At 35.2% G+C, this 19,793-nt stretch overlaps 1 protein-coding gene across 2 annotated transcripts in view; it reads left to right on the plus strand.

The window, feature by feature from the left end:
* The window catches only part of LOC126888090 (alpha-tocopherol transfer protein-like), a 75,537-nt gene extending 58,508 nt beyond the window's left edge, over nt 1-17,029 (plus strand). The window contains exon 6 of one of the 2 annotated variants that reach the window (XM_050656113.1): nt 16,849-17,029. In XM_050656113.1, the coding sequence (XP_050512070.1) occupies nt 16,849-16,994 (146 nt within the window). In that variant the 3' untranslated portion in view covers nt 16,995-17,029. Of the gene's footprint in view, nt 1-13,843; nt 13,942-16,848 lie in introns of those variants that run through there. The other variant, XM_050656114.1, reaches the window with a different exon arrangement.
* The last annotated feature ends 2,764 nt before the right edge of the window (nt 17,030-19,793 follow it).

The raw sequence follows: 19,793 nt of genomic DNA on the forward strand, positions 1-19,793 counted from the left end.
CTCAGTAAACATAAATCACTAAGATACATATCTCCCAACTGCTACACTTTCAAAAACAGAAACGAAGCTACTACAGAATCTTCAGCAAAAACGACTGTTATTACACCTTCAACAACACATGTACCTCTACAAATATATCAAATAATTCAACGTCACCACCAAAAACATCACCCACAACCCACATAACAACGTACGATATATCATAGTACGATATATGTAGTTCATGCAATACCAGTGATATCCAAAACAAATATGCCCACCTCACTAGCCCCATCATCCTTCTTCTTCTTCTTTAAGTGCCATCTCCTCAACGAAGGTTGGCAAACATCATGGCTATTTTGACCTTCGAGGCAGCTGCTCTGAACAGTTGCCTTGAGCTGCAACCAAACCATTCTCTCAGGATCTTCAACCAGAACCGCGTCTCTTCATGCGCCCCTCCTACCCTCTATTTTTCCTTCAATTATGAGTTTCAGGATGTTATATCTTTCGTCTCTCATCACATGTTGGAGATATTGTAATTTCCTTTCTTTTATTGTGTTTTCAATCTCCCTCTCTGCCTATTCTCCTTAACACTTCTATATTCGTTACTCTAGCTACACATGAAATCCTTAACAATCTTCTAAATGTCCACATTTCAAACGCGTTAAGTCGATTTATTGCATCTCGATTTAATGTCCATGATTCTGCTCCATAAAATAATAAAGCACAATAGTAATATTCTAAAGCACCCTGTGTACATAACATTTAATTAGTCTTAGTCTGAGGGCCAATGTCAAATCTTTGCTGCATAAAATATTTTTCATTTTCACGAAGTTGGCAGGTCCTTTTTCAATTCTCACTTATTTCTACAGTATAATCGTTATTTTCTGTGATTACCGTTCCCAAGTAAGTATATTTTTTACTCTCTCAATCTGCTGGCCACCTACCGTTAACATTTAGTTTGTATTGTTTTTCTTGTTAATTTTCATAAATTTGATGTTAAGTTTTTCTGATGTTAAGGGAGAGTCCGTGTTTTTCACTATATCTTAATATTTTGTTTATTACTCTTTTAAGTCTTCCAAGTTGTCGACTATTATGACTGTATTGTCGGCATACTTATTGTTTTTAAATAAACTTCCATTCACTTTTGTGCAGACTGTCTCGTTTATCAAAGTTTCTTGTATGATTTCTTCAGGATAAGCATTAAACAATAACGGCGACAGTATGCAACCGTTCCTGACCTCTCTCCTTATCTCCATTTCTTGTGACATTTCTCAGCCAATTTTCACATTTGATCGTTGGCTGTAGTACAAATTTGATATCAATATTACATCCCTCATATCCAGATTCTTGTTTTTGAGTACTTCTATAATTCGAGCATGTTTTACCTTACCAAATGCTTTGTTGTAGTCTATAACGCATGCATCATCCTACACAACCATAACTAACCACCTTTCACCTTCCAGTCTACAAAATAATTCTTGTTCTGTTAATGAAAATAAAGAGCATCCAGCACCACAAGAATTTGACATATATCTAACACCTCTTATTGAGTTATCAGCTAGTGACAATGTATTTTCAAAGTCAACCCAGAAAAAAAAAAGAATAAAAACAAAAATATTGACAATACCTTTAGAAACGCTAATTCAACCAATTAAACAATTATTAAATTGCGAAAAAACAAATATTAATTTCGACGAAACAGTTGATTTATTTGAAAACACAAAAGGAACAAAAAATGTTATAAATAGAGATACATTAGACATTTAAGGACAAATTCAGTTCGGATTTAGAAATACTCAAGGAACCAGAGAAGCATTATTTGCAGTAAATGTGCTAATACAGAGATGTTTAGATGTAAATCAGGACATCTATGTCTACTTCCTAGATTATAACAAGGCATTCGATATGGTGAAACATAATCCGTTAATAAAACTCCTGAGAACAAAGAACATCGACACACGGGATACAAGAATAATAAATAATCTGTGTTATGAACAAGAAGCTGTCATAAGAGTAAATAATTTAAACACCAATAAAATAAAAATCAAAAGAGGCGTTAGACAGAGCTGTGTCTTGTCGCCATCACTGTTTAACGCATACTCAGAAGAAATATTCAAAAAAGCATTAGAAGATGAAGTACCAGGCATAAAAATAAATGGCCTACCCATATGTGAAATTAGATACGCCAATGACACAATGCTAATAGCAGAAACTATTACACATCTACAAAGAATTTTAGATAAGGTTGTTGCAACGAGTGAAGAATGTGGACTGACACTAAACATAAAGAAAACGAAATTCATCGTTATGTCAAAGAAAAATATTAGAAACATCAATCTACACGTAAATAATAAAACGATAGAACGAGTTCAGAATTATAACTATTTAGGGACAAACATTAGTGAAACAAACGATTATACCAAATAAATCCGAATTAGAATAGAGAAGGCTAGAAGTGCATTAACTAATATGAAACAAATATTATGTAGTAGAGACCTTAGCCTAAATCTTAGAATAGAAAGCGAGTAATAAAATGTTATGTATTTTCTGTTCTTTTGTATGGTGTGGAGACATGGACTCTCAAGAAACAGAAACAATGCCCCAATAGATTGGAAGCAGTTGAGATGTGGACGTATCGAAGAATGCTGAGAATCTCCTGGACAGAAAGAATAACCAATGAGGAATCACTAAAGAGAATACAGAACAGCAGGGAGATACTGGAGATACTTCCATCAAAATAAGAAAACTTCAATACTTGGGTCATAACACGTGGTGACAGATATGAACCCCTAAAATTAATTATGCAGGGAAAGATTCAAGGAAGGCGCGGCATAGGAAGGAGAAAAATGTCCTGGCTGAGAAATCTCAGATAATGGTTTGGATGCAGCTCACCTGAACTCTTTCGGGCTGTAGTGTCAAAAGTGAGAATAGCATTGATGATTGCCAACCTTCGTCGCGGAGATGGCACGTAAAGAAGAAGGCATTCAAGCATATAGACAACTCTTATCCAAAATCCATTCATATACATCCGAGCGCTCATTAAAATTCACGAAACAACTCACAAAACTCAAATTCGAGGATAAAGAAGCTGACACGAATACGTCGACTGTATCAAATTAACCAAGTTTACACAAACTATCCAACTGCTCTCCTAATCCTAATCTTAATTGCTTAAAAACATTTGGTAAAATTCCTTAAAAATATCTATGTATTTAACAAAATTTAATATTTGTTATCTTTAGTATTATACAGTGATGAGCGCCCTAATAACCGGCACAATAACGTAAAAGATGGAAAGCATAATACATTGCGAAACAAAAAGAGATGAAACTAGTGGAGGTTGAAATTATCGTCATAATCCTATAAAGAATTAACAGTACATTACATAGTTTCCCACCTTAAAACTTCTCTGACTGGAGTATTTTATAAAACTCTACTGGCACAGTGACAGTAGGGAACTTGCACATTTTTTTTATTACATAATGTTTAGTTTTGTATAAAAATAAGATTTCCAAAATTTCACGCTTCAAAAACTCATAATAACTTAGAAGTACAAATTTAAAGTCTTCGGTATTTTAAAATAGGTCAAACGGCCCGTGACGTCACTCAGTTTAACTATATGGTTCCGTTTATGGTTAAAATTAGGTATATTCTTCTTCTTCTTCTTTAGTTTATTGGCCTTCACCTATTTTGGTATACCTCGTCGCGAAATAAAGGAAAAATATTTATATTTTAATAACGTTTATCGTATGTCATTGTAATAATATATACCAGTTTGTTGACATTGGAGTTTGATATAGTTATTGAAGGAAAGGAAAAAAGGTTTACTACGGAAAATAAAACCATTTTGTAAAAGTACAGTTTTCTATGAATAGTTCAAACGATCAAAACACTTGTAACGTCAAATAAATGTAATTTCTACTGACGTTTATAACGTCTAATTTAAAATTCTGTTTACTTTGTTGTAAAAATGTAATGTACAAACGAATGACGTCACGACGCGTTTTAGGTCACCTGTTTTAATTTGAATTTTTAATCGCCTTTGGGGGCCTAACGAAAGACCTACAAAATTTTTTTATCTGTGATACATGTTTTAAATTATGTTCTGTTGTGATTTATAAAATTTTTTTCGAATTTAAAAATTTATGCAAGTTCCCTGTTGTCATACTCTTCTCACACGTCTAAAGGTGGGAAAGTATGTAATGTAATGTTGATTTATACGTTTATAACTATAATTTCCACCTCCACTAGTTTCATCTCTTTTTGTTTCGCAATGTATTATGTTTTCCATCTTTTACGTTATTTTGCCGGTTATTAGCGCGCTCATCACTGTATACTAGATACTATATTAAGTAAACTATCTCATGTGTATATCATACGTCGCTAATAATCTCAGAGGTTGATGCGACTTTTTTTGTACAACATTAGATTATATTATAATTGGAGCTTTTTTATCAAAAAGTCACATCTGCACAAATTAGGAATAGTTAATTCATCAGTCTGTTTTTGTGATAATGTTTCGATTACAGATTTGAACCATATTTTCTTTGAATGCAAAATTAATGAGAGATATATAAATTAATTATATTACAATTTAGAACAAACACAAGTTCATTTTCCAATTAGTATAGAATATCTAATAAGTTGTCATAAAATGGAAATATTTAAATTACTCATAAACTACTTGAAAAAAAAACAAATATAGTCATTTAAGTGAAATAGGTATAAATAATAACAAATAACAAAACTAATAAATTGAGGTAAAAATAAAATAAAAATCTGTGGCTAACGGACCCGCATCCAAGCCATAAGCCATTTTTTCACACACACACACACACACACACACACACACACACACACACACACACACACACACACACACACACACACACACACACACACACACACACACACACACACACACACACACACACACACACACACACACACACACACACACACACACACACACACACACACACACACACACACACACACACACACACACACACACACACACACACACACACACACACACACACACACACACACACACACACACACACACACACACACACACACACACACACACACACACACACACACACACACACACACACACACACACACACACACACACACACACACACACACACACACACACACACACACACACACACACACACACACACACACACACACACACACACACACACACACACACACACACACACACACACACACACACACACACACACACACACACACACACACACACACACACACACACACACACACACACACACACACACACACACACACACACACACACACACACACACACACACACACACACACACACACACACACACACACACACACACACACACACACACACACACACACACACACACACACACACACACACACACACACACACACACACACACACACACACACACACACACACACACACACACACACACACACACACACACACACACACACACACACACACACACACACACACACACACACACACACACACACACACACACACACACACACACACACACACACACACACACACACACACACACACACACACACACACACACACACACACACACACACACACACACACACACACACACACACACACACACACACACACACACACACACACACACACACACACACACACACACACACACACACACACACACACACACACACACACACACACACACACACACACACACACACACACACACACACACACACACACACACACACACACACACACACACACACACACACACACACACACACACACACACACACACACACACACACACACACACACACACACACACACACACACACACACACACACACACACACACACACACACACACACACACACACACACACACACACACACACACACACACACACACACACACACACACACACACACACACACACACACACACACACACACACACACACACACACACACACACACACACGCACACACACACGGAGCTTTTTTTGTCCTTTTAGAGAATGAAATAGAAAATTTTGTTGATAACGTTCCTCTCCTTCTACGCCAAGAAATATGGTTTTAAGAGGATGGTGCCCCATGCCACAGTATGTTGGATGCATGACAATACCTTGAAAATCGTTTTAGTGGAAAAGTTATACATTGGTTTTCTGAAATTTTTTGGCCACCTCGGTTTCCAGATTTCACGCTACTCGATTTTGTCTCATAGGGTTACCTCAAGAAAAAGATCTATCTTTAAATGCCATTTACACATATTGCTTATTTGGACAGTCATTAAAGAATGTGTTCAGAGTATTATATATATTACATTATTATTTTATTCATATTACAGTATGGTTAGAAGGGTATAAAGTAAAATATTTTAAAAATGAATAACCATTTTCAATTTCGTTGCAAAACTAAAATACAGCCGCATCATATTCTAGTCCAATTAGAGAGTGCAACAAGCAACTCCACGTGCCTCCTGATGAGAGACTAATAAGTTTCGAAACCGGTAGGGGTGCTTGCTGCACTCTCTGATTGGACTAGAATATGATGCGGCTGTATTTTCGTTTTGCAACGAAATTGAAAATGGTTATTCATTTTTTATTTACATGTTTACTCTGATTGGAGTACGAAGGGAACCATTCTCGTGGGAACTTTACCGTGCTGAGCAGATGGGACGTGAATTATAAATTGTAAAATTCCCTCATCTTCCTTAGTCTCAGCATCCGTATGGCTTGCAAATTGTAGAAGCCTCGGAGGTGTAACCAGAGAAGGTTCCATTGTTTTCAGTCTGGTGGGATGTAGAATAACATTATGTTGTTTTATATGCCATTAGAGTGAAAACTTAGTCTTTTGCTAGCAGTTGCCGCTAGGGCATCTATGCCATTTTGTTCGTTGCAATCTGTGACTGCACGCGGGGGTTTGTTTTGGCCGGATCAGAGAGAGCAGCGTATGTGCCTCCTGATGAGGGGCTAATAAGTTTCGAAACCGGTAGGGGTGCTTGCTGCACTCTGATTGGACTAGAATATGGTTCGGCTGTATTTTTGTTTTGCAACGAAATTGAAAATAAAATAAAAATGTATACCATTTTTTATTCAGTTGCAATGCGAAGGCAAAATAATCTTACTTTTCAATTAGAATACGGAGTGCAGTCCAGTCCCTTGAACCGCGATTTTCGGCTCTTATTGCAGCCTTCATCGGAAGAAACGTAGGCACTGTTCTCCATATTTTAACTGATTCGTATCGAGAGGTTTTCCCATCCATTGCAACTGAAGTGATGATAGTAGGTGGCTAGCGCCATCTGGCATTGAAAGACGAAGTAGTTTTCAATCCTAATAGGATTGGGATTAGGATTGGATTCAATCCCAGGAAAGTGTACCAATAAGTTTTCAATTAAATAAAAATAAAAATCTTTTAGTAATATTTTTAATATTTTCAATATTAATAATTTACTATTAGGATTGCAAACTACTTCGTCTTTCAATGCCAGATGGCGCTAGCCACCTACTATCATCACTTCAGTTGCAATGGGTGGGAAACCTCTCGATACGAATCAGTTAAAATATGGAGAAGGGTGCCTACGTTCCTTCCGATGAAGGCTCCAATAAGAGCCGAAAATCGCGGTTCAAGGGACTGGACTGCACTCCGTATTCTAATTGAAAAGTAAGATTGTTTTGCCTTCGCATTGCAACTGAATAAAAATGGTATACATTTTTATTTTATAGTCGTATTACTCCGTAGAGTAACTAGGTGCATTTTTCCGTTAGAACTTTACCAGCTGCAGACGGGGGATGTGAATTGCATAGTGTAGAATTCCTTCCCTCTTGTCTTCACTGCAGCATCCATTTGACTTGCAAATTGTAGAAGTCTTGGAGGTGTCACCAGGAAAGTGTACCAATAAGTTTTCAATTTAAAAATCTTTTAGTAATATTTTTAATATTTTCAATATTAATAATTTACTATTAGGATTGAAACTATTCGTCTTTCAATTCCAGATGGCGCTAGCCACCTATTATCTTCACTTCAGTTGCAATGGGTGGGAAAACCTCTCGATACGAATCAGTTAAAAATATGGAGAACAGTGCCTACGTTCCTTCCGATGAAGGCGCCAATAAGAGCCGAAAATCGCGGTTCAAGGGACTGGACTGCACTCCGTATTCTAATTGAAAAGTAAGATTGTTTTGCCTTCGCATTGCAACTGAATAAAAATGGTAAACATTTTTATTTTATAGTCGTATTACTCCGTAGAGTAACTAGGTGCATTTTTCCGTTGGAACTTTACCAGCTGCAGACGGGGGATGTGAATTGCATAGTGTAGAATTCCTTCCTTCTCGTCTTCACTGCAGCATCCATTTGACTTGCAAATTGTAGAAGTCTTGGAGGTGTCACCAGGAAAGTGTACCAATGAGTTTTCAATTTAAAAATCTTTTAGTAATATTTTTAATATTTTCAATATTAATAATTTACTATTAGGATTGAAAACTACTTCGAAATTGAAAATGGTTATTAATTTTTGATTTACATGTTTACTCTGATTGGAGTACGAAGGGAACCATTCTCGTTGAAACTTTAACGCGCTGAGCAGATGGGACGTGGATTATAAATTGTAAAATTCCCTCATCTTCCTTAGTCTTAGCATCCGTATGGCTTGCAAATTGTAGAAGCCTCGGAGGTGTAACCAGATAAGGTTCCCATTGTTTTCAGTCTGGTGGGATGTAGAATAACATTATGTTGTTTATATGCCATTAGAGTGAAAACTTAGTCTTTTGCTAGCATTTGCCGCTAGGGCATCTATACCATTTCGTTCGTTGCAATCCGTGACTGCACGCCGGGGTTTGTTTTGGTTGGATCAGAGAGAGAAGCATATGTGCCTCCTGATGAGAGACTAATAAGTTTCGAAACCGGTAGGGGTGCTTACTGCACTCTCTGATTGGACTAGAATATGATGCGGCTGTATTTTCGTTTTGCAACGAAATTGAAAATGGTTATTTATTTTTGATTTATATGTTTACTCTGATCGGAGTACGAAGGGAACCATTCTCGTTGGAACTTTACCAAGCTGAGCAGATGGGAAGTTAATTATAAATTGAAAAATTCCCTCATCTTCCTTAGTCTCAGCATCCGTATGGCTTGCAAATTGTAGAAACGTCGGAGGTGTAACCAGAGAAGGTTCCCATTGTTTTCAGTCTGGTGGGATGTAGAATAACATTATGTTGTTTATATGCCATTAGAGTGAAAACTTAGTCTTTTGCTAGCATTTGCCGCTAGGGCATCTATGCCATTTCGTTCGTTGCAATCCGTGACTGCACGCCGGGGTTTGTTTTGGTTGGATCAGAGAGAGAAGCATATGTGCCTCCTGATGAGAGACTAATAAGTTTCGAAACCGGTAGGGGTGCTTGCTGCACTCTCTGATTGGACTAGAATATGATGCGGCTGTATTTTCGTTTTGCAGCGAAATTGAAAATGGTTATTCATTTTTGATTAACATGTTTACTCTGATTGGAGTACGAAGGGAACCATTCTCGTTGGAACTTTACCGCGCTGAGAAAATGGGACGTGAATTATAAATTGTAAAATTCCCTCTTCTTCCTTAGTCTCAGAATTTGTATGGCTTGCAAATTGTAGAAGCCTGTAACCAGAAGAATGTAACCAGAGAAGGTTCCCATTGTCTCCTGTCTGGTGGGATGTAGAATAATATTATGTTGTTTTATATGCCATTAGAGTGAAAACTTAGTCTTTTTTTAAAATATTTTAGTGGTAGAACTATTACCTGTATTGAAAGAGAAAGCTGATAGTTGAGCGATTAGTGAATTGAGGTTGCTATTATTCTTTAAATTCCTTAAATTAGGAGTTTTTAAATTATTACAACAATAATTAATATGGTATTGTTAATGTAAATGCATCGCTGAAATGTTAAAACACAGCCATTAACTAATTGAGATAGTATGAACTGTTTACTGTTAATTACATTTTTAAATATTTTTTTAGGCAATTTGTTTATTAATTTCTAAACGAAATGGAAAGGTTATCATGTGTGTAATACATAAAACATGATATGTTTTAGTTATCGGTAATCTGAGAAAAATTTTGTATTTTTTTAATTAGAAGGATCGTTTTTAATTATGAACAACTTGTTTTAATAATAATGTGCGATATTGTGAAATAAAAAGATACTTTACTTTTAATCAAAATTCATGTTTCTTTACAAACCTTATATAAAATTGATAAAATTTGACATCTGATTGTTGCATCTCAGGTTTTGCTCTATGCAGATTTTTTTATAGAAATTTTTTTTTTAGTAAAATTAACATATTTATTATTATTAACACTAGTGATTTTACCCGTCGGCATGTGACGGGAGATCCAATCAATTACCATCTAAAGTCACTCCACTAAATTTAAAAAAAATATTTAGGATTAACAAACTTTCAAAAGAATTAACAATTACATTTTTAAAATAATAAACTTCTTTCATGTAAACCAAGTAAATATAAAGTTACATAAACCCTTAAATTGTTTTTCTTAATAAAGTATATGTATTTTTTTCAATTTTGTGATAAATTTAATTACTGATAAAGTATAGTACCTAAATATTTCGAGTAAGTATATTTGAATCGTCAACGTAAACTGACTTATTATGTCCATGAAAACGACACGTAAAATAGATGAAAGAGTCAAATTCAAATTTTCAAATTTATTCAAAAATATGTGTGTACAACACTTTACATTTAGATCCTATACTATTAGTGTCGACTGACTCAGCACCATGCCTAGGCAAGAGTTGCCTGTTTTGCAATGTACTATGTCAATCGAAACTGTATCAATTGTACATAAAAGTAGTATTAAGGTTGGAACTAAAAATAACATACCTAACTATCGAAGAGATAATGCAACAGAACAAGACGGACGGTAAACCTCTCTAGCTGCTGAATACCTTGTTAATTATAATACCAATATACACCCAAATTTTACTCTGATTATGCTGTCGTTCATACATTAAGACATTGCGTCCAAAAATAATTGTAAGTGGGTTTTTAGATAGGCTTTTATGTATTTTTTAAATTTAAATAATTTAGGTTCTTGTTTGATATGTACCTATAGGAATTATGTTCCTGGAATGTTGGAATTTAGGTCCAAAGAACATTAGGGATCTTTGTGTTACTTATTTTTTGAACTGCTGAATACTAACATCCATATTTGTTACTGATCGGGTTAATCGGTTGTTTTGAAATTTAAATTTACTTGAGTTTATATAAACATTTAAAACACAGTTGTAGATGTAGAGGGATTTAACACTAAATATCTTGGATTCATCATATAATTTTGTTGTTGGATACAGTTTTCTTTTTTAAAAAATTATTTTTAATAGAGTATTTTGAACTGTTTCTAAAATGTTAAGAGTTTTGTTAAACGCGCCACCCCATGCTACAATACAATATCTTAAGACTGATTCTGCAAGCGAGTTATAAACCATGATTAATTTTTTCCTGGGTAGAATATCTCTCAAGATATAAAATTTATGCGTTTACTGACATGAGTGATATGGTCTGACCAACGTAAAAGTTTGATCTATGAAGACACTTAAATACTTTATAGAGAAAACTTTTTCTATTGAAGAACAGTCACAATTTTGTCCTTGACATTTTGCGTTATGCAATTTTATATGAAAATTTGTAGGTTGGTCAACAATTGTTATGCTAAAGGCGATATATTTTGTTTTATTAATATTTAATGTCAGTTTGTTAAATTTTAGCCATAAGTTTAGCTGTTTTAGTTTCATTTCAGAGCTGGTTTTAACCTCCTCCCATGTTTTCCCCATAAATAATATTGCCGTGTCATCGGCATAACAAACAATGTGGCCGTTGAAACTATTAATTCTTGTGATATTGTTCGGATAGATATTAAATAAAAGTGGTCCTAATACTGTTCCTCGTGGTACTTCGAATTTTATTATAGATTCAGAACTCAATTCTGGGCCAATTTTTACTCGTTGAGCTCTTTCCGACAAATAATCTGCTATTAGATTTAGTGCAATTCCCCTAACCCCATAATTACTTAGTTTATCTAAGAGAATTTTATAAGAGACCGTGTCAAACGCCTTAGCTAAATTAAGGAAAACCACTAAGCATTTCAATGATTCATCCTCAGCTCCTATCACTTTCTCCAGTAGGTCAACTACAGCCCTTTCTGTACTTGATTTTTTTACAAAACCAAATTGATTATCTGAAATAACCTTACTTATATGAAAAAATTCAAGCAACCTTTGTTTTAGGGCCATTTCAAATATTTTAGCAAAATGATTGTTTAAAGAAATGGGCCTATAGTTGTTCAGTTTACTCGAATTTTCGGATTTAAAAATGGGGGTGACTATAGATTCTTTCCATTGTAGTGGTATTTTACCACTTTAAAAACACAAATTTATAATATGAGTTAAAGGCTGTGAGATTAGATCATGGATATTTTTTATTGTTCTAGCATACAATTTATCTGGTGCAGGAGCACAGTTATTTTTTAACTTTAATATTAGTATTGTTACTTCATTTTTAGTTACTGGTTTTAAGAATAAGCTAGATTCAACCTTATCATTAGCAATCAAATTATCAGGTATACTTGTCACCGGTATTCTATTTGCCATATCAGCACCAATATTAGAAAAGGAATTATTAAACATATCTGCTTTTTCTTTGTTATTACTTACAGTTATATTGTCATTAAAAATTGATATGTCTTCCTTCAATGTTTTAGATTTTTGATTCCGACCATAGATATCATTTATAATATTCTACATTTTTTTGTGTTTCCACCAGCTTCATGAATTTTATTTTGATAAAAGTCATTCTTGGTTTTTTTTAGTAGACTATTAAGTTTGTTTCTATAATCTTTATATTCAGCATTAAGTGCTGGTGAAAATTGTTTTAATAATTTCTTTTTAAGAAAATCTCGTCGTTTGATTGACGATATCAGCCCCACCGTTATCCAGGGTTTTATTTTTTATATTTTTTTATTCATACTTTTTACCTCCGTAGAGGTTTGTATGTAATTATTTAAGTTATTTATAAATGTATCATATGCAACTTGAGAATCTATTTTGTTTATATAATTATCATTCCAATGTTCATTTTTTAAAAGCTGTTGTAGTTTTCCGATATTAAGGTTTTTAATTATGACTGGAGATTCAGGTGTAGGGTTTTTTTAAGTTTCATTATTTACCAAAACGGCTGGAGTGAAGTGATCAGTCATGTCAGTGTGAAAAACGAACGGATCAATACTAATTTGCTGTTTTAGACTAGCTTGTGTTTTTATAAATATATGATCAATGATTGATTTTGTATTTATTGTCACTCTCGTTGGCTTGTTTATATAGGAAACAAAACCATTAGAATTTAATATATTCAAATAACTGTTCGTATAAACTTCATCTTTTTTTTAAATCAATATCTAGTCAATGTACTATTTACTCTCGTTCAAGGGGAGTCCGTTATACAAATGTAAACATAAGCTTTTTGGTAAATTGCTAATAAATTATTTCAAACTATACTCAAATTGTAGTTTTAAACATATTATTAGTTTTATATAGTAATTAAATTCACTATCAAATAATATTTACATTTTATTAATAATTTAAAATTTAGTTTGACTTTGACGGATCTGTCAAACTCAAACGTAAATAACCTATGCTTTTAGTGATTACATGCAAAACATAATAATTTATTATTATTTGAATATAATATAATTTGTTTAAAATCGGAATAATAAATAAATAATAAAATTCCTTTATTCAGTTTTAAAAATATTATTTTATTATATTAGTAGGAGCGGCAAGTATGCTAAATTTGCAGTTACTCGAGCGTTATGGGGACATATTGGGTTGTGAAGATTAGGTCCTAAAAACAAAAAAAGTTAAGTTTTCCATTTTAGTGGGGACTTTCTATTTTTTAATTTAATTTTCCATTTCCAAAAAACGTTTTTTCCGATTATAGCGCCATCTATCCATAATTCGAAAAAATGTCTCGAATAAAAGTTACTTATTTTTACGTAAGAAATGAAAATCTGCAATAAAAAATGGGGGTCCTATTTAAGATTTTAAAGTAACCCCCCACCCCACCTTCGTGGGTGGTCATATTTTGTATCATTCAATAGATTTTTCAAAACTATTGAATACGTGTATTTTTCAGTTTTTCGATCTGTAAGCAAGCAAGCAATTTGATTCAACCCGACCTGTGGGAGATGTCTACCCTATCGAAAAAGTACATTCGGGTGTAACAATTCATTGGGGCGAGGTATTTTGACCCGAGTAAAAACAGGGATCTCCCCACCTCGCTCCAATGCCCCAGGCCATCCCTTTCCCCCTCATAGCACGCTGATGCGCGATGGGGGCACAACTATCGTAGCCAAATGCTCTTTACAATGGAATCCTGGATAATAAGATTTCAATGTAATGCCCTAATCGAATTACAAAACTAGGCCAGCGTGAAGCGCTCTATGCCTTTATCTTCTAGTTACTTATCCGCGGTACTAAAATTGCTTGTTTGGGCCCCAAGTCACTATACCAAGCCCCACTGAGCTCGGTCCAATGGCTTGGTGCTTTTATGTATTTTATGATTTTTGTGTTTTTTATGTTTTTTTTGTGGCTTAAGCCTCTTATTGTTTTTTTTTGTGTTTTTTTGTTGGCTTGCGCCTTTTCCTCTATTTTCTTACTGGCTGACTTACCTGGTCGTGGTATTGGACCTACGCTTGGGTTGCGTGTTTCTTCGGCACTAGGTATTTCGAGCTACGAACTGACTACTACTTTCACTTTTACTTTTTCTTTTACTTTGTCACTTTTTGTTTGCTTTATTCGATTTACTTTAATACACTATTTGCTGTTTAGGACGTTTGTGCTTCCATCGGTGGAACGCGTCATATCCTAGCATCTCTCGCAGTATGTGACTTGGGTGGTGCGCCAGCTCCGCGAATTTGACCCTTGTTTTATCTGTCATCATTTCGGTGACTCTCACCTGTTAAAGTTCTCTGAACAGGAATCTTTCTGCGACGTATCTTGGGACTCTGGCTGCTTCTCTTAAGCTGCTGTTGTGGACCGCTTTTATCTTCTTTTTGTGGGTGTTGCATACTTGTCCCCATGCGAGAGATGCGTATGTTAATACCGGTAATATTATGCTATTTATTAGTCTTAACCTCGTTTTTAGTCTTAATTTACTTTTTCTTCCTGTAAGTCCTCTTAATGTTGCTCTCGCCATGTTGGTCTTCTGGATTGTGGCTTCTACGTGTTTTTGGAAGGTTAATCCTTTGTCCATGATGACTCCCAGGAATTTAGCTTCATTTTTTCACTCGATAGGGTTGTTCAGCACCGTCAGCTGTTTTTCTGGCTGTTGTCCTCCTTTCTTATATAGTACCGCTTGCGTCTTTTCGGAGTTGATGGCTATCTTCCATTTTATACACCATTCCTCAATGTCTTCAAACGCTGTTTGCAGGTTGGTCACTGCGATGTCTACGTTTTTGTGTTTGGCCGCTATCGCTGTATCGTCGGCGTAGAGGCTCATTAGGGTACCTGGTGTTCTAGGTACGTCAGCTCTGTATATTGTGCACAGCAGAGGCGACAGGACCGCTCCCTGCGGCACTCCAGCCTCCGGGCTTCCGAGCTCGGACAGGACTTGTCCTATTCGAACCCTGAAGCTCCGGCCGCCTAAGTACGAGGAGATCAGCCTCGTCATCGCTCCGCTGTACCCATAACCTCGCATTTTGTATATGAGCCTCTTGTGCCATACTCTGTCGAAAGCTTTGCTTACGTCCAGGAATGCTGCTCCAGTGTACTGCTTCTCGTTGAATCCAGCTGCTACGTACTCAGTTAATCTGAGTACTTGTAGCTCGCTGGAGTGTTCTGGTCTGAATCCGAATTGAGCTTCTGGGATTATCTCTAATCTGTTTGTTTCCGTTTGCAGTCTGCTGAGAATAATTCTTTCCACTATCTTTCTGATCGCTGGGAGTAAGCTGATTGGCCCGTAGTTCTGTGGGAATGTGTGGTTCTTGTCAGGTTTTGGGATCATGACGACATGGGCCTCTTTCCATCTGTTCGGGAATATTTTGTATCTTAATATCGCGTTCACTATATTTGTTTTCGATCTGATGCTCATTTCGCGAAATATCGCGGGGTTCCTATTTAAAAGTTTAAATTAACCCCCACCCATCTGCGTGGGCGGTCATGTTTGGTATCATTTGATAGATTTTCAAAAAATATTGACGTTCATTTCGCAAATTATTCTCTTTTTTTGTGAAACTTTGTGATTCGCCCATTTCCTTAGCCCCGCTTAAATCGCCAGATTTTTTAAATAGACACTGTTCTACATGTACTAAACTTACCTTATCTTAATATGACGATTTCGAGTTTTTCTAAGGATAGATTTTTTTGGACTCCCATTAACGAATTCCCCTGTATTAAGAACCAATTATGTCTGGAGTACATTTACAGGGTACAAGGTTTCTCCCCATATGATTTTCTGACGCGCTTCAGTAACAGCAAAATAATAAATAAATATTAAATAAATAATAAATAAATACTAAATAAATAATAAATAAATAATAAATAAATAATAAATAAATAATAAATAAATAATAAATAAATAATAAATAAATAATAAATAAATAATAAATAAATAATAAATAATTAATAAATAATAAAATTATAAGTGTCGTTTTAGGCTTTTATAATATTAGATTATAAGTAATTATTATATCATATATTTATATTGTGTACATTTTATGTAAGGATATTTAAAATATTGTCATAAATAATTTTAAAAAATATGTCTATATTTTAGGTATGTATCAAAATCTGCTGAAGCAATATCAACATAGATTTGACAAACTGGACAACATGGTTGTCCAAGAAAATCTGCGTCCCTCTACTAAGAACAATGATATTTTAGGATACTACGGAAATTACATGCAAATTGATGTCAACTAATAAACTATTTTTACTAATAAACAAAAAAAAAACAATTTTGTATACATTTTTAATATTACACAACATAATAGTTCCTCTTCTACTGTTAGGTGTCGGGGGAAGTGCTTCTAGCCTTCCTAGACGAGTTTTTTTTTCATTATTTCCTGTTCTTCGCCTACGATCAAATATGTGACAACAATACAATAGGTAAATACCAGTGTGGGTTTCGCAAAGAAAAGACAACTATCAATCAAATATTCATTTTAAGACAAGATTTGGAAAAAGCGTATGGGTATGGAATTGACACTCACGATTTGTTTGTGGATTTTAGGTGTGCATATGACAGCATATAAGGACAACCAACTTCGTGAGAGATAAAAATGGAGAAATGCTGGCTGCCGAAAACAAAATAATAGAAAGGTAGGCTGAATATTTTGAGGAGCTCCTGAATATCCAAAATTTCACTGATGAAAACAATGAAAATGGTGGAAACAACGGAGAATATGAGTATCAAACGGCCGAATTAGAAATACCCCCACCAAGCATGGAAGAAATAACGCATGCCATAAAAACGCATAAAAACGATAAATCCCCTGGTCTGGACAATATTGATGCCGAGCTAATTAAAACAGGCGGTCATAAACTCATAAGTAGAATCCATCAATTAATAGAAAAGGCCTGGCAACAATAAATAATGCCGAAAGAATGGTGTGGTATTATTATTGTACCAATACATAAGAAAGGGAAAAAGGAATCATGCATGAATTAGAGAGGAATCTCACTAATCAACACCACGTATAAAATATTGGCTTCGATATTATTAAAAAGATTAGTACCATACGCCGAAGAAATAGTTGGTGACTACCAGTGTGGTTTCAGGCTGGCAGATCGCCTGTTGATCAAATATTTACAATAAGACAAATGCTTGAAAAGTATTGGGAATATAATTAGGACGTTCATCAGACCTTCATAGACTTCAAACAGGCTTATGATTTAATTAATCGTACAACATTATGGAAGGCAATGATCGAGCTCGGCGTACCCAAAAAACTAGCTGCGGTAACACAAATGTGTGTAATTAACTCCTTTGCACAAGTTAGAATAGGGGGAAAATATCAAATGCTTTCTGCGTAAATTCTGGACTGAGACAGGGAGATCCGTTGTGCCCATTGTTGTTTAACCTGGCCTTAGAATACGTCATGCGAAAAATTTATCAAAAAATCAAACCAGACATAACTTCTCGGGGAGCAAAAATCATACACGCCTTTGCCGATGACGTAGACGCAGTAGCACAATTAGTATTAGAAATTAAGGATAGTTTCTCGAGATTTGAAGAAGCTGCATTAAACATTGGTCTAAAAATAAATGAAGACAAAACAACATACATGGTCGTCTCAAGACAAGAACGACGGCGAATAAGACAAAATATTACTATAAACGATCATAACTTCGAAGTGGTTAAAGAATTTAAATGTCTAGGAGCAACAATCACAAATGACAACAAATTAGAGCGAGAAGTTGAAACGCGAATAATGGCAGGAAACAGATCTTTATTTGCAATTAAACATCTAATGAAGTCAAAACTTCTTTTACGAGGTGCAAAAATCAAGATATATAAGACCATAATACGACCAGCAGTCGCGTATGGAAGCGAAACATGGACGCTAACAAAAAGAGAAGTAAATAAATTGCTGGTGTGGGAATGTAAAACCCTTCGAATGATATATGGCCCTTGCAGAGACAGCGTGACAAACGAATGGAGGCGCAGATACAATAACGAGCTAGAGTCTCTATTCGGAAAAGAAAATCTAGTCATATATATAATGGCTAATAGACTCAGATGGACAGGGCATGTGATACGCAGTAACGATAATCGCCTTATAAACAATGTGTTCTGGGAAAGCTCAGATGGATGAAGGTCTGTAGGGCGGCCTAGAAGAAGGTGGAAGATGCAGTCAAAGAAGATCTAGAGAAAATGGGAGTGCGACAATGGGAATTAGTGGCACAGGACCGACAAACATGGAAGGCAATAGTAAACGCGGCAAAGTCTCACGAAGAGTTGTAGCGCCATTGATGATGATGATGATGATTATGACAGTATATAGACAGAAACGCACTACACAAAGCTACGGCAGAATCCAATATCCCAATACACTAAGTGATTAGGATATTCCAATAAAGTGGAATTGATCAAAGAAACCCACTGAACAGTCGAGTGTAAGGCTAAAGTGCAGAACAGAGTATCAAGAACTTTCCAGAAACAAATAGGACTTCGACAGGGAGATACATAGTCTATCGTGCCGCCTATTCAACAGTACCCAATACTATAGAAAGCTATTAGAGAATGTAGAATAACAACAAAAGGAACCATTATTAATAGGAGTTGTACAAGAATTCATCTGTACTCAGTAGATATATCTTAAAAACACCCTGTAATTATCTACGATAATTACTTTCAGTTATTTATGTCATCAAAACAACATTACAACCTTCATTCGATTATATAAATATTGTTAGCCAAGATCACGATTCACTAATAATTGCAGAGTCAATTATAAACACTTTTCATGGTCGATGCTGAATAGGCATTTCTAAATATATAAACAGTTAAACTATAACAAGGGAATTCTTTATTATTATATTAGACATTCGTCATTCTATTTTGGTGATCAGACGTAATATTTCGACATTAAAGATAGTGTCTCTTTCTACACGAGATGTTCTTTGGGTGCGGTGCTACCAGCTTATACTAATGCGAGTGTAAATAAACCAACTCAACAAGTAAGCGTATCAATTATTCCACCCCTCGGATAAGGGATA

The sequence above is a fragment of the Diabrotica virgifera genome, chromosome 7, assembly GCF_917563875.1.
Source record: "Diabrotica virgifera virgifera chromosome 7, PGI_DIABVI_V3a".
NCBI classification, from domain to species: Eukaryota; Metazoa; Arthropoda; class Insecta; order Coleoptera; family Chrysomelidae; genus Diabrotica; species Diabrotica virgifera.